At 39.4% G+C, this 22,642-nt stretch overlaps 1 protein-coding gene across 3 annotated transcripts in view; it reads right to left on the reverse strand.

The window, feature by feature from the left end:
• Positions 1–22,642, reverse strand: part of ELMO1 (engulfment and cell motility 1) — a 316,062-nt gene that overhangs the window by 146,234 nt on the left and 147,186 nt on the right. For all 3 annotated transcript variants that reach the window (XM_065628523.1, XM_065628524.1, XM_065628522.1), the window contains exon 16: positions 11,418–11,526. In XM_065628523.1, the coding sequence (XP_065484595.1) occupies positions 11,418–11,526 (109 nt within the window). The remainder of the gene's footprint in view (positions 1–11,417; positions 11,527–22,642) is intronic.

Here is a 22,642-nt window from a genome sequence, read left to right on the forward strand (position 1 = left end):
AGTTCAGCTAAACAATGTCCTGTCACCAATGAGGATGAATAAATTGTATTCTATGCCAGACATGAAAAATTATGGACAGCTGAACACGGGAAGGATAAAATATATTCTAAATGTTAAGTCAAAACCAAGTGAAATGTAAGGTTATAAGGTGATTATCCTGCTTTCTGTTTTGGTAAGTTGGGTGCCTAATTATCATGGAGTGTTTGGAGAGGCCCAATGAACAAACTGTTAGAGATCTTGCCTTAGAATTTTATTATGCAAATATCAACTACATTTTGTCTTGAGAGGCTGCAAACTTAAAAATATATCCAAATAGCAACCAAATGACCAAAGGACAGCTTATCTACCAGAAGAAAGCTTACTGCAAAAAGCTTAAGAAAATCAGTGTCACACCAACAAGCTCTTTCACACTCATATGTACACAAACAACCAATTATTTTTTGTCTTGATAAGCTACTTCAGATAAACACAGAGTCCAACACTTTTCCTTAGCTCCTTATCAGTCACTTCATACATGCCTATAGCTAACATTATTATGCTATGGCTTTTTAAGTGTCTGTCATCAAGTGGGTCTTTGAAGTGAAGAGACAACAAATCTGGATACAGCTGATGGATGTTTTAAGTCCTTTCTTAGAGGCTTGATAGAATAATTAAACTGATGCTCTGTAGTGGTAATTAGGGAAGCAAATAGAGCCACAAGCCAGTTGGGGGATTATTAGCAATTGACTTAGCAAGCTGTGCACATGTAAAACACAAAGGCCCAGGAAAAATAAGCAGATAGCTTGATCCTGGAACCTAGGACTGCTGCAGGCCAGAGGTCTGTTAAAACACAGCACTTGAAACTGTAAGAGAAAGAATAAAGTCTGTACAAAGCTCAGTAATGAACAAGACTGAAAGAAAAAAATAAAGATATGTCTAACTTGAGTCAAGAATTTTTCCTTTAGAAACAACTTGGAAAGATCTGGAACAGTCACGGCTCTCCGTGCCGAAGTGGCACAGTACATTACAAGGTGATTAGGGGCAGCTAACAACTCTTCTGACAGAAAGCATTTACATATCTAATAATGCTTCACAGAGAGCTCCATTTTATTCTGATATCTCCAATACACAAAATAAAAAGATTGTGGGAACCTAAATTCCTACAACAACCTGGCTTCAAAGACAAAAAAACTAGAGTCTGTATGGGTGCATGCATGTGTGTCTCGTTATTAATAAACTGCCTACAGTGATGGGCTCCTGGACTAGGCAGCATATAATTACATTCCTCTAATGACTTGTCAGCATATATAGGCACACGACTAGTGTGTACAAAGAATGCAGCTCTAATTTGTCCAAAAACTGCTAAGCAGAAATTACAGGAGGTTCTGCTGTTTCTGAAAGATGTCCTGAGAGCACATATGGACCCCTGACACATTGAGCAAAAGAAAGGTGAGAGGAATTGTATGCCCTCAAGAAGAAATAGGGCTGTCTTCTTTCAAAACTCTAATGAAATAAAATGGAAAATCTAGCTATACCAGCTAAAAAATGGGCCAGGCATGCCAGCACTTATGTTCCTGATGCCGTAACAGGAGGGATGTGAGATCCTAACGCAAATTTTGCTAGGAAGTCATGATTTCACCTCCTGGTTCCAACCCTACGCTGCATTTACTGTGGTTTTAATGCCATAAGCCAATTTTCCAGGCTATTTGGAATTCCTCTCCCCAAATTAAGAATCCCCTTCTCCCTTACTTGCAGATATTAATATTTAAAAATTACACAGAAGTTGTTTTTCTATTAGCAAAAGATAGCCACAGTGAAACTTCAGCACAAAGAGACCAGAAATGTTATGAAGCAAGAGATTCAGTTCCTTGTCACTACAAAGAAATATACCATGAAAATGCATCCATGACATTACATTTAAGCATCTATGCAAAGTTTCTGCTAATTCAGGAATAGAGAACACCACATGCGGAGTAAAGTAGTAAAGCTGAAAGGGAAGTTTCGAGAATGGCTGTACTCACTTTTTGAATCCTTCTTCATGGAACAGAACAAAATATAACCCTGCACGTTCCTCTTTCTTTTATTTTACTTAGCCAGCACTATAAAAAGCTCTTGCTTGAATGTGAATGTCTGTAAAAGGCCTGAGGGTCTGTAGCTTTCTCCTGTCACCGTTCCATCTAATCTACACTTCTTCAAGAAGGGCAAGTGAAGTTTAATTGCTAGAAGCTAATTTTCTTAAGCTTTTCATTAGCAAGCATTTCAACAGAAATGAAAGTGGCGGATGGTATTTCAACACACACACAACATCAGTAATCCAATGTTAAAAACCTGTGTCACCTTCACAGCACAGCTTCAGTCTTTCAGGTTACTCACCATTACGGTTATTTTTACTTGCAAAGATGGAACTTGACTGGTAAAGATTTACAACAAACTACATTAATGGCAGTTTGATCATGTTCTCCAATTAAATACTGCTAGTGAATGACAAATTATTTAAAGAAAATATATTAAGATCTCAGGCTCTCATTACTCTGTTTTCATTGTTTTGATCAATTATTTGAGAAAACACTCTTGCAAAAAATAAATCAAGGACATGCCCTTTTTAATTGATCAGGAATGATGGATGGCCAAGTAATCCTCCATGAAAAAGGTTCTTCTGCCAGCTTCAAGAGGGTATACAAGCAGTCAAAGTAGCTTTCCACAGAATCAGGTTATGCCAAAAGTTAAGCACAATTATATGATGAAAGTTAAGTATCCCCTGCTTTGGTGTTTTTTCCAAGACCACATGTATCCATCTGTCTGGTTCAAGAAGCAACAGAAGGAATCCTCATGGCTTCCTGAGTAAACACAAAGAGCCTGTTTACAATGCACAGTGCATGGCTGGAGAAGCAGCATGTGTTAGCCAGAGAAAAGCTTTAGGTAAATGCAACTAAGCTGTACTTGGCGCCTGCCTTACCCATGGACAGTACTGCACCAGGGCATTCTGCCTGATCTCTCTCAGAAGCCTGGCAATTTGAATTTTAAATACTTTTAAAGCTCAGAAGCTCCCCTCACAGATTGCTATTTTTAAAGGTATGTGTTTTACTCAGAACAAACAAAATGTCTAAGAGCATAAAGCTTTCTGACAGAGGACCTGACTACACAGTCAACAGCAATGCAGAAGTGTCTCCAATGCCTTGCAAGCATCCATGAAGCTTCATATGCTGGGACAACCTGGGACGATTAGTGGCACATTCACTCCCTCAGAGCCAATTCAGCAGAGGGTTGTTACAGGGATATTCAACTGCTCAAGGAGGGGGGCATTCTTTGCAAGACCTCGTGTGTTTCCCAGAATACTGCACATTTTCTAGCCTTTGCAAGTACAGCCTTGTCTCGGGAACTACAGGAATTAGAAGTTAAAGCTATTCTCATTTCAGCAGACATCCTGCTAATGCAATTGTCCTCAAACCTCCAAATCATTCTGCCTTTTCCAGATACCAAAACCTCAAGTGCACCTTTTCACCTGCAACATGTCTTACTTCCACCCTGAAAATCCTTTACCTTTGCCAAGAAAAACACTTCTGGAACACACAAAGCAACAATAAAATACACTGAAAGTTGTCATTAAAATATCATCGGGCTTTTATACATTGTTTGATTCTGCATACAATTCATTAAACAACTGCATGCCTCTTTTAAAAGAAGTGGCTGCAAAATTTCCGCTCTGCTGCACAGCAGTGCTGGGAAAGCATAAGGGCTTCAGATTTGAAGCACAGCTTGCTGCAAAATACAAGAGACTTTGGCTACCTTTAATAAATCTGTATTTATAAAGTATAAACACGAAATGAAATAAGAAGGTCCATAATGGATTCCAAGATGATTCTTTCTCTTTATGTCAATCTGCTCAGCATTAAACTGTCCCTGAACAATGACCACCCCTAAAATGTACAGAAATTATTCCTGATAAGCAACAAACATTGGGCTACATCTCAGCTGTCTGATGCTCCTTCTTTCTGCAGGTTTGCAAGCGAAGTTTAAAAGCCTGAACTTTGCTACAAGATTTTGCCTACTCTTTCTAGAGACCATTAGAATCACGGAATCATATAGGTTGGAAAAGACCTTCAAGATCATTGAGTCCAACCATTAACCTAACACTGCCAAGTCCACCACTAAACCATGTCCTTAAGAACCTCATCTACGTGTCTTTTGAACACCTCCAGGGATGGTGCCTCAACCACTTCCCTGGGCTGCCTGTTCCAGTGTTTGACAGTGCAAAAGGGAGCCCTGTGGTTGTATTTTTCAGTGTTCCCACATATCCTCTTGGGAAACCAAGAAGGGCCGTGGAACACACAGGATGAACAGTTAAAGTTCTCCAAGCTCAGAAGAGATGCAGAGTTTTCACAGTGGGAGATATTTTGAAGATTTTATTTCATCCACACTTTTTTCCTATGGTAATAACCCAAACTATTATAACCTATGACAATTTATTTCCATGGCAATAATCAAAAATATTTTAATATTTCTTGTTTACTGTCACATTTGCCCAGACCTTAAGTTACTACGTCATCCATTAGAGCCTATTTAAAACAAACAAACAAAAAAAACCCCCTCCACACAAAAAAAACCCAACCCAAAACCCCAAAAAACCCTCCCCCAAACAAAAACACCCCACAAAACGAAAACAAACAAACAAACAAAAGAAGTAAAAATCCTAGAATTGGGTTCTAGTAACGACATTAAAACAAGTTCTACCATGATATCAAATTTGCCACAGTAATCACAGGAAACCAACTTTTTTTTTTTCTCCTCTCGTCATTCTTCAGCTTTCTATTCTGTTAGTTCACTAGTTCAGCACCCTCACAGCTAATGCCTATAATTTACTCCCCATTTGAATTTATGAGGTTTTAACTTCCAGGTCTCAATTTTTGCTATTGCTTTCATTACCAGATGAAAGAGCTCTTCACGCTTAATCAAGTTACCTCTTTGTTGTCTTTTGGATACATTAATCAATTTCTAAAAACATCTCATACATCCACATCTCTTTCTCGCCCTTAAATGTTTTCGAGTTCACACACCCCATGCTTTTTATTATTATTATTAATAATATTGAAAACTGAGTAAGTGTAATTTTAAAGAAGCTAAAGAAGGTCGCATCCAGGACACAATGTGGTTAAGCCCTTTGAACATACAAAAGAAGTTATGATCCCTGCTCCAAAGAGATCACAGACATAGCGGACAATAGGAAAAAATACCAGAGGGCACTAGACAGACCAGGGTGTGGAGCAAACTGACCCCGAAGCCAACATTGTACCAACTTTGAAGACAACAGTATCATGCGTAGGAAGAAACATTCCAAAATCTGTCTTACGGTCACTTGGAGGTAAAAATGAAACATCTTGCTCAAAAGGTGTTTGCAGCTCCCTTGCTCATATTCTCATAGATTACAGTAGGTATTTTCAGAGACTTCACGGTCTACCATAAGCATGAAGGGACTGAGACTTTTTAAAGGAAGATGAGGTTAACTGCAAAGAAACCAGTATTTCCCTAGAAAAAGAAAGTTTCATTCTGTCTCTCCTGCAGGACTGTGCCAGCAAACAGGAATAGGGGACTGTCTGACAACATAAGATTCTGCTATCATACAAAAGAAAAGTGCAATTCGGACTACTCAGCAAATTACTACCTTTGCATTGAAAAAGAGAAGCATATTTTGTGTCCCTATAGTCACGAATGGCTAATTTGCAAGTAATGTTTCCAAAGGAACCCTTAAAACTCAAGATTAATACAGATTATTTTAGATATTTTCCCCCCTTCACTGCTACTCAAATTGTTTTCAAATGTTGCTTATCTTCCAGCCTTTGCTCAAGATCTGCTTGATTTTTGCTGTGATTTGGCATTATCTGATGTGGTGATGGTTTGGACAAGAGGATAAGAAGGCGGATACTTAAGAATGAATGCAGTAAAAAATTAAGACAAAGGAGGTTGACAGACATAGATAGGATCAAAGTTCAGGATGAAAGAGAATATTGCTACCTTTCACTAAGTACCTTTTTGGCCAGAAAAGTTTTTCAACTTCCTAACAAACTTTTCATGACTCATAAAATGCTTCAGTCTCCAGAAAAATGAAATTGCAAGACGTGCAAGAATACTAAAAATTCCCATATCTAATTTATTTACTATTTCTGGGGCTTTATTCTATTTAAATTTGAGAGAAGGAGGAGGAAGAGGAGGACGAAAAGGCAATTAGCATTCAAGCAAGGGGAAAAAAATTTAAAATATGATATTCCAGTATAAAAATATTGGATTTGCTGTAGCAAAAGGAAAATCAAACCAGGCGAACCCTCAGGTACGGAATGCTGATCCTGCAGTGACCAATATGCTTCAGGGAAAGACCAAGAGAAACAAACTATATTGCACACTATGGATTGTGCAATGCAGAGGAAAAATTGTGCAAAAATGAAAAAGTGCTTCCTGACCCTTGTAGCAATCAGCTGAATCCTTGAAGCATGAGATTTGATTACCTTCATCTCAGCGGGCACAACCATGAATATCACCGTATACCTTCTAATGCCCAGCACGTTATCTTTGCTACAGGGACATAACGTAAGAATTTCTAAACCACCTCGATTCTACAACCTGGGCAATAACTGCAATGAGAAATCTAGAGCAAGAACATGTGCAAACAGCAACAAGGGCGTTAAAATACATCGGCATTTAGATAATCTCTTTCAAGGAAAAAAATCCTATAAATTAATCAAGTCTAACAAAATCCCATGACAATTAAATTCCCCACAACAGAAAAGCAAGAAAACTCAGCAAAGAAGTTGTTTATCTGACAGAAGCATTAGGACAATACATATATCTGACATGCAGCGTATACCCCTGTGGTCTGTCATAAAGCTTGAGCACAGATTTTTGCAAAAGCCTCTAAACATCAGAACAATCAAATCGGAACACTGGAAGTTGAGCACCTGTGTCCTGCTCAAAAATACACTGAAAAATACATGGAGTATGACATGCCTTAATCGTCGCATAACATCGGGCATGCAATGATATTGGCTTATGAACATCTTTAGACTGCGGGTCCAGCGGTAGCACTGTCTTTCCTCAGTGCACACAGCATTAATCTATCATTCCCCTATCAGCTACAAGCCTCCTTGCCAGGTTTCCACACAAAAAAATTTCAGTTGAACCTGTATGTAAATAAGGCAACAAGCCTGGGAAGCTGTACCAGTTCTGCATAAATCAGCTAACACAGCAAAGTGCCACTTTCCACCAGGAATGAGGGTTTGAAGGGGTTTTGAGGGTAGGAACAGTGTCACATGCTGAGGGTACAGAGGATTGGGCATTGTAGGCACAGATGAGGGAGGATCAGGACTACTTATGCAAAATGGTGACTTCCAATTCTTATTTATGACAAATACTAGGTTTTAATGAACTCCAAATCTCCCATTAAATTTACTAACTGCAGTTCTGGAAGGACTTTTGGATCTTGTTTTTAAATTTATATTTATCTGCAATGTTACTGCCTTCCGGCAAAGTCAGGAGTCTGTAACATGGGTTTCCTTCTTCCCTGAGCATATATGTCACGTATTGAAACTTGAAGGAAGAGGAGGGAAGATCTTCATAGCTCACTGCTGGACTCCCTCCAGTAGTTCCTTGTCCTTCTTAAACTGGGGAGCCCAGAACTGGACGGAGTACTCCAGATGCAGCCTCACCAGGGCAGAGTAGAGGGGGAGGACAACCTCCCTCAACCTGCTGGTCACACTCTTCTTATGCATCTCAGGATACCGCTGGGCTTCTTGGCCACAGGGGCACATCGTTGACTCACGGTCAACCTGTTGTCGACCAGAACTCCCAAGTCCTTCTCTGCAGTGCTGCTTTCCAGCAGGTCCACCCGTAACCTGTGCTGGACCTTTTCTGCTCTTTGCAAACTCACCTGTGTAGCAAGGATGTGGACTGTCCAAGTGCCTTACCCTACAGGGTGAAGAGGATTGACCACTGGATAAGTGTTAATGTCTGATGTCAGCTCCAAGATACAGAGGACAGGAAGCAAATCATCTTGTTAGCTAAGATATACAAAATAAGCTATTACTGAAGAAATCAGAATTACTGTAGTATTTGCCAAGAGGAGTGCTTTGGCAAGTACTCAGTAAAGCCATTCTCTTAAATGCCTTTTTAACAGCACCAGTAGCACAAGATCAAAAGATTTATAGTTAAATATCCCACTCTTTCCTTATTCAGAGATTTCATTGAAAAGGCTTATGGACATGTTTCATTCTAACTTCCACATTACTTAAACACTACACCAACCTTTCTCTTGAGTTTTAGCTCCTCTACTCTGCAAGTCCACCTCTGTGAAACAGTTACCATATGCTCAACTCACAGCTTGCACTTGAGCTTTCTTTACTTATACAAGATTTAAACATATGCTTAAATGCTTTGCTGAAAAAGAGATGAATTTCCAAATCATGAGCATTTTGGAACAAAAGCCAAAGAATTAACAAGACCACTACCTAGATTCGGGGAAATACAAAAGCAGAAGAGGTGGCACACACCTTTAACACTTTTTTTTGTGAGCCCTTGCTGGGAAGAATGCATGCTTGAAAGGACCAAAAACGAATGGTAAAATGTCTTCTTGTTGCCTGAAGATATTTAATATGGTGGAGCAAGGGGAATATAATCAGCATTAAAGTGATCTTCATAAATAATGGACAGACTAGCAGCTTTTATCTACTCTGCTCTTTAAGAAAGTTTCTACTGCTGAATATTTCATGAGCAAAAGGTAATTTATTGTGGCTTTTAAATTATACAATTCAGAAACTGTTAGAAAAAAGTTCTATGTTCCAACGCAATAATGACTAGTTTTGAATTTTTAAAGAAACACTGGCATCCTAAATACATATTTTGAAACCTAACACATGCAAACTACAAGGGACACCTTTGCCCTTAACTATAACTACTGATTTTTAAGATGTCAAATCCTATTCAGCAATATAGTATTTATTTTCAAGAAAAGAATAAACTAGAATGTACATTTTCCTAAGATGTCAGTTCTAGTTTGCACTTCTCAACAAAATATACAGCTGATCACAGGTCATTTAAAATTCACATCTGTCACAGCTATTTTCAAGGAATCTGTTTTCTGTACCTTATTTTAAAGGTGTATTTTATTACAGACTTTTAAAATGACAATTAGAGTTCCACGTAAACAAAACCATTAAGGAAACATGCTGGTGAACAGGTGAATCGTCAAGATGAGTTAGAGGTAACCTTAGCTCTGTCCCCTGTGAATATAAGGCTACGACGCAATCTTACTGCTGCATCCAGAGGCAGATGCTCTGTGGGTGTAGATTAGCATGATTTTGCAGAAGTCGGTTTTGCTACATCTGGTTTCTATCAACAGAAGCACCAGAGCACTTCTCCTCAGCCTCGTCTTCTCTGTACAACATCACACGCCTATGAAGGAGCACCACGGGAGCCGGCTGTGAACTGGCTCACCCAGCATCCCAAAGACTTGTACGTTTTCTTCTTTCTGACCCTATGCTTCCAAACCATAGAGCTGCGCTACCCAAAAATAATTCCCATAAACAAACAAACAGAAAATGACAATTCATTTTCTTTCTAAAGCTAAGATGGCAAATGAGTTTTACTTTCACACTTTCTTCATATGGTAACTGAATGCCACCCCAAATCCTCTTCTTTTATTCACAGTTCCCACTTTAAAAGACCAGATATGAAGAAGTTAAAACATGAAAGGGGTTACCTGCAGAAGTTAAAAGCAATCGGAATAAGCAGTACCATACATGGCAAATCATCTACATACTGACAGCCCCCTGCACGTGGACAACAAATACATCTGTGGCAAAAAAGAGGTTTATTTATTGAATGACTTCTCACAACACAGGCAGAAAGAAGTGTGAGACGTCTGGCTAATCTCAAGATCAATCTTCCTTCTTAGCAGCAAAGTGCACTGCAAGTCCCAAAGAGTGATGGGACATACGCAAAACCACTATGTACAAAGCCATATGTTAGATATTTTTCTGCACATTTGTAAAAATAAAATTGATCTTTACACTTAATTCAAATAGGCTTACAGCTTTTTTAAGATGATGTGTCCCTTCTACATTTATCAGCAGAAAAATTCAGACAGACCTATCAGGCATGATTTGGCATTACACACCTCAACTGCAGCAGTAAGGTTATTTTAAGAGAGACGTTATCTGCTAGGGTCTGAATCTTACACAACACATTATCATATATCTAAAATAGCTGCTAAACTGTTTATTTATAGACATAGTGAATGTACTCCTTAATAACTCTGGTTTACTTCGGATGGTTTTCAAAAGTAAACATCATATTGTTCATCTGGGTCTGTCAAATACCGAGTGCCGATTTGGAAGCCACAAGCAATGCACACATTTCATCCTGGCCCACTGCACAGAGAGAATTTTCCTTTGGTCAATAAATTCTCTCAAGACACTGCATTTAAAAGCTTTAGGTGTATTAACAGACAAATCATACTTTTAAAACAGAGCTTTTGATGTCTGTTGCAGATCTAGTAGGAACAAGAACCAATGACACCTATAGGCTTTCTGGCTGCCCTTTGCATTGCTTTTCTCTCATTACATTTCATGGACTTGGGTGTAAAGGTAAATAAAAAAATCTTTGTTAGGGAAAAAATTCAAAAGGAAGAAAATGTCTCTGAAGGAAACAAAGTATCTCAGTTGTGCCCTCTGCTTGTGCAACAAGAAAATGGAGCTCATGGTAGTGCTTGCCAAAACAGACTGCAGCTGGGTCCAAAACATTATTGATGGGTAGCTGAAGTTTATATATATTGATAGAGTTAAACACCAACACTCTAGACTAATGAAGATACAGACATGCTCTTCTGTTTGATCTGATCTAACAATTTGTCAAGGGACTGTAATCAAAGCCAAAGAGAGCTTGTTCACTCTGTATTAAAATACAATATTTCATATCACATTGCTAGAGTAAATGATACATATGTCAGCTGGTATTTAAATAGAGCTTTAGATATCTAAGAGAAAACAGGATGTATCAGTTTAGATGAGCAATCCCACAAAGAATTACTATGATACTCACATAAAAATCAAACTATGCACAAGCCCATGGAATGATAAGACCATGAAGTCTACTGCACCAAATCACCCGACACGAAATTAACTGACCCCTCTGGAAATGATGCAACTGACCTGTTTCACATAAAAGAGATTCAAAGACCAGGTGCCTGTCTCCCGTACTCAACCCTCATCCCTGGTATGTCCACTAATCAGTAAGAGACACATAAAAATAGGCATAGTCGTTTTGAGTGCCAGTGTACAATATATAATCACACTGAGAAACGATTCTTGGAAGAAAATTCTTGCACTGAAATAGACTTTAGGTATCACTGAACTCACTCCATGGTTCTTAGAGGTCAAACGAACAGGTCAACTTACGTAGCTCTCCAACTTTCAGTATTTCGCACAGCATCTTTGTCAGCTCAATGCTACTTCGGCCAAATGGGCACTCATGCTTGTCTTCTCGACTGCTGTTCTCCAGGACAATCTGAAGAAGGAATCAAAACGGAAAGTAATCAGTTTGAAGAACCCATGAGGTGCAGTACTGTCCTCCACATCAAACATTTATAAGATATACCAGGCTGAATTTAGGAAGCTGTATGTGGAGCCTCTGTTTTCATAAACCTTTGCCCTCCCCACTGCTAAATGACCTATGTCTGAGGCAGTCAGCAACACAGAAATCAGTCCTGCTCCATGACCAACTGGGAATCTTCGCCATTCCTATGCAATGTTGCTGTTCTGTACCATCCCTGACCTGGAGAAACTGCAGTAGAAGCCAAAGAGAAAGAAACTCTTTCATTTCAAATTTGTCAGTTCAAGGAAATAAGACATAATGATTCATAGACATGAATGGACCTAGAAAAAACTATAAAAAAAGAAGTGAAGCCAAAATTGCATTTTGGATTCAGGCTCCAAAAAAGGTTCAAATGTCAAAAACCAAACTGAAGTCCACAAAAGAGGAAAATGCATGCATTTTCTCTATGATGGAATAAATCTGCACTTGTGTGCAAAACATTTCAGGGATCACTCTTGCATAAAAACCTACGAATGCTGCAAAAACAACTCAAGGAGAGTCTTTATATTCCTGGTTGAGTGACACTGCAAAATAAATGGGAGAAAATAATTCCTTGGACATTTTTATATCCATTAAGCTCTGCCATATATAAGATACATTATTTCACTGTAGATTAAAAAAAATGGTTATAAAAATGCTATAGATTTCACTGAAGCTGAGAGCCTAAAAAGAGAGCAAAATAGGAGCTGGAAAAAAATAATGGTCAAAACAGATTCACAGTAAGAATTGTCTTTGTAGTAAGAAACTTTGCCATCAGCTTTAAAAAAAAAAATAAACAAAACACATCTTAAACAGCTGCTGCATAGCCTGGGGATGAGGGACAGAGAAAGAAAATGAATTTCAAAGGTAAGAGATTTTGCCAAGCAGCAGAGAGCCTCAGAGGCTCTCTCAATTTTCTTCACAAACAGTTGTTTAGACACTGCTCTCTGCTTTGCATTCTTCCTGTCTCCTTAGCTCTCATCTTCATCATTATTTTGTTTGTTTGGCTTTTTTTTCTGGTTGTGGTTTTGGTTTGGGTTTTGTTTGTTTAAATCTTTCAATTTTGGCAGCAAGGAAAGCTTTACAAAAGACTGCAAGGCTGGAACTTCACTCAAAACAATGTGGTGGAGCAGAGGGCCAATGCAGTGCTGGATGCCAGAAAAATCTTTCCCTCCCTCCCCAGATCTCAGTTGTGACTGTTTCACATTTTCTTATATTCTTCTCTGTGAAGCACTTTAAGGTAAAAGTAGGAAAAGAGTGAAAATCCAAAAGCAATTAGGAAAGTTACGTGCTCCACACAGCATGCCAAAGCCTCTTCACCACATACCTATTTTAGTCCTACTGTACAAAGGGCAGCTCCTAGATGATACTCTGCTCCCAACCCATCACCCAGGGATGTAAAAGGATGGTTGCTCTCTGTGTTATGAGTGGATGATCACTACCTTTTGTCTGCCAGTGTTTTGTTTTGTTGTTTGTTTTTGTTTTGTTTTTTAAAAATCACCTAGACTTCTCACAGAAGTCATTAGGAATATGATAAATATTTGACCCCCACAAATTTTTACAGGACTTTTCCACCAGAATGGTGTCAGAATCATGTTTACCAGCCTGCCAAGAGGAGTCACTCCTCCTCCTAAAAGTTTTGGTTTAAATTACATCTAATTGTTCCATGTCATCCCTAGATAACAGCTGTACCAAATCAAAGAAACACCCCTGCGATTTTTGTTTTACGTTGTTGCAGCCACTGTTCAAGGAATATGTGAATATGACTTTGCATTCTGGATGAGTCATCCTGCTTCAGCCTCTTTCATGAAGGATAGTGGTACATTTCCATACTCAAATGCAGGAGCGACAATAGAGTAGCAAAAGCGCAATGTATTAATAAAGCTGTGTCTCAACACCTCCCTGAGATCACTCCTCTTGTTTTATTATTATTGTGTTTTATCTCTCACATAATAAAACATAAAATTTGCATACTGGAGCAGGGGGCTGCTTTGACACAGATTTAGATCCAGCAGAGAAACACTGGTAATAAAATCAATGGAGAGGCAAAATGAAAGGGTAAGGGGGAGGGGAAGGGAGGCATTTGGATCAGCACTTCTGCTCGCTTCTGGCAAATGCATTTTGTTGAGTTTCACATTAACCCAACAAATTAACATTTCATGAGCACATAAATATTTAATGGTGACACCATATAACATATAATGTAAGGCAGAATTACAGCAATCAATAAGAATGCCAGAGAAATAGTTAAGGCACTGTGTATTGCTACATAGCAAATTAAATGGCAATTTGAGTAATCAATATGTAAAGCAGCCTTGAAATGATCCTCAGACACACTCTCTGCAAGGCATCATATTTTAGCATTTGCTGTGCAAAATAAGGCAGAGCTGAGAAGTTACGTCTCTGTAACAAAGGAAGATGGAAGGCCCTTTACTGCATCTAAATATCTGTAGGCAAATTTGACAGATACAGATCTTCAGTAAGAAACAGCAATAGTAAAAAGGGAAAGAAAAAAAAAGATGTAATTATAAATACCCAATGAGAAATCATTCCTAATCTTGGCAACAGATTTACAACATTCATTATTATATTTGTAATATTCTTTTCACAACTTCACGACTCATATCCTGTTCCAAAGTAAAATGTTATAAATATAGCTGATAAGGGCATGATTTTAATGTTATTTCCTTTATCGCTTGGGTTATGGAGGAGAAATAAGCAGGGAAAGGACATGTTTCCTTCATAAACCGATAAAAACAATAGCAGAGAAAGAAATACAACAAACAGATCTAGACTGAAAATACTTCTGTATGTCTGCAAAGTATACTGCTAGCTTGATGCACATTTCTATCACAACAGTTATTTTACCAAGGAAAGGAAGGTAGTGAGGAAGTCACAAAGCCCACACAATCCTGATTCAAATGGAGGTCTATCATTAATGCTTATGAAGTGGCTGCACCCTATTATCTTTCTTTTCCTCCCCCTCACAAATCCACAGCGAGTTGCAGATCTACCAGACATTTTACAATTGGCAGGTACAGTGGTTAAATTTTGCTTTGGGGAAACCAATATTCCAAGGCAGAAACCATGGCCATTGCAAAAGAACTTCTGGAACCACAGAATCATAGAATCATTTTGGTTGGAAAAGACCCTTAAGATCATGGAGTCCAACCATTAACCTAACACTAACAAGTCCACCACTAAACCATATTCCTAAGAATCTCATCTACACAAATTTTAAACACCTCTGGGGATGGTGACTCCACCACTGCCCTGGGCAGCCTGTTCCAATGCCTGACAACCCTTTCTCTGAAGAAGATTTTCGTAATATCCAATCTAAACCTCCCCTGGTGCAACTTGAGGCCATTTCTTCTCATCCTACCACTTGCTACTGGGGAGAAGAGGCCAACACCCTCCATGCTACAACCTCTTTTCAGGTAGCTGTAGACAGTGATAAGGTCTCCTCTCAGCCTCCTTTTCTCCAGGCTGAACAGCCCCAGTTCCCTCAGCTGCTCCTCATCAGACTTGTGCTCCAGAACCCTCACCAGCTTCGTCGCCCCTCTCTGAACTCTCTCCAGCACCCCAATGTCTTTCTTGTAGTGAGGGGCCCAAAACTGAACACAGTATTCAAGGTGGGGCCTCATCAGCACCAAGCACAGTGGGACAATCACTTCTGTAGTCCTGCTGGCCACACTATTCCTGATACGAGCCGGGATGCTATTGGCGTTTTTGGCCACCTGGGCACACTGCTGGTTCGTATTCCAACTTGCTTCAGTCTTACCTTGACTCTGGTCTGCTTAGCTGCCCATTACTTTGATATTAGGAACCTACTTCTGCCAGTTTTTCTTTTCTTCAGCCCTCAGAGCTAGACAACTGGGAAGGTCCAACATGGAAACATGGCTTCTAATACACTAGATGTTTTACAGACAAAACCCCAAACCAACTCACAGTATAGGAGTACTAAATGCTGAAGATCCTCTTCTCTTTCTCTGTTCCTTTGATCAATACTGCCCATTACCATGAGACAAAGCAGAAAGCCACCATGATGTGTAACACTCAATAACAATAACTATTCTTTTTTTTCTTTAGGGAAAAGCAAAAAAAAAATCTAGACAGAAATCTCCGGAAAAAGAAAACAAAAGAGAAAGAAGCCAGGAAAAGTTTGAGCAATGAAAAGATATTAACAAGCAAGACAAGAGACAGAGAGAGCTAATTTTTTTAAAAGTAGATTTTTCTTAATGCAGAAAAACAAACAAAACCCACAAAAAATGCAAACAAATAAACCCGAACAATCACAATACACAAACAAAACCCAAAAACTGCAGCTCAGAAAAAGGAAGGAAAAAAGAGTGAGAGAAGCACAGAATAAGAACAAAATAATATCACAATAAGAATGTGATTAATTGACTAGCAGAAAAGGAGAAAGGAAGTTTAAAAATGTTTTTAAAAATGCAAGGAGGTGAAATTTTTCGGAAACCACTGTTATCCATTTTCTTGACATTTTACAGATGAAACTCTGTAGCCTATTAAGGCACGGGATTTTGACAGTACTGGTAGCAGAATACAGATCTGTACAGTTTTTACCATTTTTATACGATAAATATTTCTTCTCTCTTATTTACAAATTCCTACTGTAAATGGAAGAGAAACATTTCCCAATTGCCAAACAATACCAATGAGTGATCAGAAAACAAACAAACAAACAAAAAAATTGTGTTTCCCAAAGTAGACATTTGAGGTAGCAACTGGTGAGAGCTTAATTTCTTCTGGGGTTTAGCCACATGAATTGCCTGAAGTACCCTGTTTCCTCTGAAGACAAAAGTCTTTTCAAGAAGTGGAAGGCAGCCCTCCAACATCCAATTGTCCAACAAAGCATTTAGTGAGATACAGGAAAGAATATTCCTCCTTGGAGAATATTTTAGGTTGTTGTTTTTAACATCGAGATCTTTTGTACTTCCCTGTGTGTTACACAATCAGTGGTGCTCAGCATCACCCAAAGAAGTCCCACATGCCTTTACAAGAGATCTACCAATGGCATGGACAACAACATAAAATAAATTCAAGTGTCATGCCAAGATCACAGAAGAATAATGCAAAATTTTCAGTAGCAAAAAAAAAAAAAAAAAAAATCTAACTTCTTTATGGCAGTGTTCCTTTATGAATTTCCATTGAATTATTCATCAAGTCCATCAAATACCTCAGGAGCACAAACCGGCCCCTCAGGGAGACACTGGACAAAATTAAGAATTTTCCACATTTGACTACCATGGACTTAAAAATCTGCATCAGCTTCAATAATACAGTTTATACCTGCAACTAAGAGTAATGAATGACAAAAAACAAGGTTTTGAAGACAGGTATATTCAAAAGCTTCCTCATCAAAATCCAGGAGGATAAAACCATCAGACAGAAATATTCCTCCTTCACAGGGAAGGAATATCAATTTAACCAGTCCCTTAATCCCTCACATTAAAGATTAAATTGGCTCAAAGTATTCTGCCCATAGCAACTGCAGATGTAATTCTTAGATTCCTGAACCAACCTCAGAGCCTGGCAATGGAATAGAGACTCATTGTGATTAGGAAGCAAATACAGAAGTGCAAGGCAAGACCCAGTATAGCTGCAGCAATACTTATAATAAATCCCACAGCAGACAGTTCAACAAGCATTGCTGCACTATTAAAAAGAAGCATTTCCCCAGACCTATTTTGTAGTACTATCTAAAATGATCCTGCTTTAATGGATACCAAGTTTTCTAGCAGTCTGCAGTAGGTTAATATCAGGAGGTTCAGAGAGCTGGTTAGTAAAGATGGTAAAAGCCTCCTCAGACCCAAAATGAAAAGTCAGGCAGCATTTAATAGCCCCAAATTGCAGTGATGCTCCTCCTTTTCTTGACACTGCTTTTCTTTTTCCTAAGCCTCCTTATCACATATGGTAGGCTTCACCATTCCCTTTTCATTTAGATGCTTTAAATAACTCTAGGAAGCAAGTCCTAAGGATATGGTTCCTGAGAAGGATAAGCGACTCTACTTTAGAGAGACACAGTTTTCATTCATCCTCTTCACTAATTTTGCCTTATTCCTAAGGCAGCCTGTCATTTGCCTCAACTTCAGCATCAGTGTTCCTCTAAGATACTTCACTCAGCACTGTCCCTCCTAACCTGTCTTTTTATCTTCATTATTTTATTTTTAATTTCCCATGCTTCCTCTCTCCCTGATCTCAGCCTTCCTTCACATTCCTCAGGCATTACAGAAATTCCTCATGGCAAAACTAAAATAAAGCAACGGTTATGTCTGCCTTCAGCAGGAAGGCACTAGAATTGCAATTTAAGACAAGATTTGAGATGAGAGCTGAGACCTGCTACAGATACTGAAAAAGAAAGGAGCCACTGACGCAAGAAACACAGACGCAAAGCTGTGCCTTATTTGAGGGACAACTAGTTATAAGACCATGTTAAGGATCAGATATGAAGAGTCTGATATATGTTTTTTTGTGCACAACCAGCACGTTGTGTGAGAAGCGGAGTGTAGCCTGCTGCTCCCACAGAGAACTGTGAGCAGAAGGCATGGAGCTCACTAAGGAAAAGCAGTCAGAAGACAGTGACACAGTCACACAGGGCAGGAGGGAAAAGAAAAGCACCTGATTATGTCATAACAATATATAGGTAACAAGGTGAATTTAAACTGTCGTGGTAATATTACAGCCAGTGTTTGACTCTGCAGCCATAAAACACTTCTAACGAGGATGGCTTAAAATTGCCAATAGTTGGTTTTCTTCTGATAAAACTATGGTGTGTTTTTTTCCCCTTCTCTTTTAAAACAAATCTAGTGCCAAACTATCTCAAGCTAAATTTGGATGGTACTGCAGTCGCCTACCTAACAAAAAATCTTGTTTCTCACGCAAACACCTTAGCGTGAAGCATGATTGTATTGTCTTTCTTATCCATCAAAAACTAAATACACAGTAGTTTGTCTTGAAATACTATGTATCTTCCTCCTTTCTTTGCTGCTCCATGCAGAACCAACCAAATCACTGTAAAGCATGGTGGTAAGACCAAAGACAAGAAGGCCCAGCTGCCACGTCCTCTTCAGAAGCAGCACCAGGATGTGCTCTTCACTTCCCACAGGCACAGGCAGGTGGGGAGTGATTTGGTGTTGACCTGGTCCAGTTTGAAAACCACCAGCCAGGTATTCCTTCTCCTTCCATGTCCCACAAAATATAAGAAGGCAAAGCCTTCCCTGCAATCCTCCTCTTGCTCGCCCGTGGCATAGGAGGAGGGAATCACAGAATCATAGAATGTCCTGAGTTGGAAGGGACCCACAAGGATCATTGAGTCCAACTCCTGTCCCTGCATATGACAACCCCACAGTTCACACCATGTGTCTCAGGGTGTTGTCCAGTCTCTTCTTGAAGATAGAAGGCTTGGGGCCACTTTGGTACCTGCAGAATATAGCAAGTTTTTAAATTTTCTTTCATAATGTGAAACAGGCCCTACTAGTGCCCTAACATTATTGTGGTATGGATATATTAATATTACGAAAGCATCAACCTTTATTGCACATCAACAAGACTGGCAACTAGAGTAGCATAACTAAAGTTCCCAGCACAGAATAAATGGGAAAACTTGTGAGACTCCATAGCTAATCTTCTCTCCCCATGTATACACATCTCAGCTCTGCAGGTGGAGGGATCTTGTCTCCACAAAATACAGCTAAATCTTTCTGCACTGCTGCTGCAACTTATGGTATGATTCAAAACCATCTGAAGACAACAGCTGGAATTCCAGCAACTGCTGGGCCCTTTGTATTAGGTTCCCATTTAGCCAACAGCTTCCAAATAGGTGGGAAAGTTTAGGTGTGCTATGAACGGTGAGACATGATCATAGAATAGTTTGGGTTGGAAGGGACCTTCAAAGGTCATCTACTCCAACCTCCCTGCAATGAGCAGGGACATCTTCAACTAGATCAGGTTGCTCAGAGCCCCATCCAGCCTGGCCTGGAATGCGTCCAGGGATGGGGCATCTACCACCCCTCTGGGCAACGTGTGCCAGTATTTTACCATCCTCATTGTAAAAAATTTCTTCCTCATTCCTTTAGTTTAAAACCATTACCCCTTGTCCTGTCATAACAAGCCCTGCTAAAATGTCTGTCCCCATCTTTCTTATAGGCCCCTTTTAAGTACTGGAAGGCCACAATAAGGTCTCCCCAGAGCCTTGGCTCCTCCAGGCTGAACAACCCCAGCCCGATCTGAACATACGTAGGGCTGTAACACCATCATATGTATCCCATAACGCACAGCACACAGGGCTGTGCACTGGGTCCCACGGCTCCCTTACAATTCTCTTCCTCCCTCAGCACTAACTCTGTATTTATGGTGCAACCAGCCATGCCAGGCTTTTGCCTCTTTACTGTAGGGGACCCACCGCAATTCTGCCATCAGTGACGGAGATCCTCAGAGCAAAATCACACAACTCCCTGGTGTGTTGGTATGGAAAGTAGAGACATTGAGTGATGTTTGGGGAAAAACAAAACAAAACAAAACACAACAAAACCAAAACCAACACCAAAACAAAACCAAAACCACCCAACAACAACAAAACAACAACAACAACAAAAACAAATCCAAAAAAACCCCAAAAGCCAGGCAGAAAAACAGTTAGGTGCCTGAGTGAAAGGTAAGAACAGCAAATGGAAAGACTGGCAGAGAAAAGAGAAGGCAACAACACATTATCAGGCTGGGAACTATTTGGCTTAAGTAATAAGGTGTTATGTGGAAACCTGCTTTCCTTCATGAGACAGACCAGGAAGACACACGTAACAAAGTTCAATTTTCTCCCTATAGAAATAAATAACATCCCTTTTCCTATCATTTCTGGTGAAAAAAAAGGCAGGTCAGAAACCAGGCTCGGTTTTATTTCAGAAAATGCTGAAATTACACGTTGGACTACTCATATCTGATCAGGCTAGAATGAGTAGGCATGAGGAGACTTTGTGAACTGGCAGAAGGATGTGTAGGCAGCCTCCTGTACAACAACTGCATGGGTTTGAAAGTATATGGCAGACAGTCTGACTGTGACTCAACACATTAAAGTTCTGAAAGGTCTCTGCAGGATGCCAACCGTCTTCCCGCCTGCATCAGCGGCACTCGCAAACAGAAACTGCTCCTCCAGTGTGACTTCTGAAGGTTTCAACAAGAAAAGAACTCCCTCCTCAACCTCCCAAAGGCAGCAACTCAAGTAGCTGCTGGGGAAGAAGTGTCTCTGCATTGCAGCCATGTGAATAACCAATTGTCCAGCTCAGCAGATGCAGAGGAAAGGGGATTTTCCACTACTGACCCTAAACCAGTTCAATTTTTAATTTTCAGGTAATAACAGTAACTCTTGGCTCAACCAAAGTCCAAACATTGTTTTGATTTGGAGCATTTTAATAACTTAAAATTTGCTTTAAATAAAAGAGCAGAAAATTTAGGAGCATACCACTATATATCTTGCACATCACTCACAAAAATGTAGTAGCAGTGGATCCATTTTAAAACATACCAAGGGATTAATAAACCCAACTTTTTAGCACGGGTTTCCACACTGGTTTCCCACCCTGGTGACAATATTTTATACTGAAAATTTTACACTTAATTTCTAACAAATATTTGCATGACATAGATAAAATCAGTGGAAAAAGGGATAAACCTTCTCTTCGACAGATGAGGAACTTGAATTTCAGGGTACAGTAAAATGATCTCTTTCCAAGGAACACTTATTTTTTATGGAGAACCTACTAATCTAATAAATGGCAAAGAAATGGGCATAAACTTGGGTAGCCAGCTGGGCAGAATCCAAATGGGTGGATAGCAAATGCTCAGCCCCAGAGCTGCTAAGTTTCTGCCTCAAGCACCAATTTCCTGTGCTCATACAAAATGAGGAGACACAGTGTGTGTCTTCTCAACGCAGAAACTCACCACAAAGAACCAGTGAGACCCACTGGAATATGGCTGGTCATAAGCGCAGAAGAAAAAATACAGACAAGTCACCAACTTATCAGTCATCAAAAGCAAGTTCATTAAAATGAGAAATGTGGACCCTACCAGAGACAGTATCGTATACGACTTGTGACTCAGCTGACTTACTGTGAAATATAATAACCTCTAAGTAAAATCCTACACTCCATCTCAGATGAAGGTTATCACTATAGTTGGCTGACTGTAAGGAAAATGTAAAATAAGGGAATATTTCAATGGTAGTGCATTAGAAACTAAGGTGTAGTTGCTGTGAATTCAGTTTACGCAATGCCATCTGGTCTTTCTTCCTAGAAACACTATTAAATTAGCCAAGATCCAAGACGAATGGCAGTCCACTCACAACTGGAGCAGCAGCTTTGATTTTCCTGCCTGCTGTCAAGAACATCTGAATGAACACTGGCTGCTCATATAGGGGTCAGCTTATCAAAACTGCAAAACTAGTATTTCTACAGAAGCAGCCCAGGCACAAACATGGCACTTTTAAACACAGGACAACAACTATCAAATTTCTCTTTCTGGATTTCAAATAAAAGGAGTGCTCCATTTCGGTTCCTTTAGCTTGCACTTTACATTGAATTAAGTAAATATCATTATTTTACATCAATATTAGCAATCACTGAAGTGCCTGCACACGAAAAATAAAATCAAGCAAATGAATAGACACCCAAAACCACACAAAATATTTCGGTTTCATATATTTATACTTCTCATTGTATCATGGGAACAAAATGGATCTGAATAGTCTTGCACGACAAATTCCCAAACAAATCAATGAGAAAGAACCAATAAATTGAGATACTAATAGGAAAAGTGGCATAATAGTATTTCCATGGAAAGGTTTTTCTCATACCTTTTTTACAATCATGAAAGTTTTGAAGGCACACTGCTACAAGTTAACAGTAAGAAAAATCTCAAGATGTCTGCACTGAATAAAGTCTGTTTTAAATGGTAACTTATAATTTTATTTTTAAAATTAGTAGAACGTGAAGCCGAGGTAGTTTTGGAAAGGAGCAATTTGGAACCGGGGGGGGACTTG

This window comes from Caloenas nicobarica, chromosome 2 (assembly GCF_036013445.1).
Source record: "Caloenas nicobarica isolate bCalNic1 chromosome 2, bCalNic1.hap1, whole genome shotgun sequence".
NCBI classification, from domain to species: domain Eukaryota; kingdom Metazoa; phylum Chordata; class Aves; order Columbiformes; family Columbidae; genus Caloenas; species Caloenas nicobarica.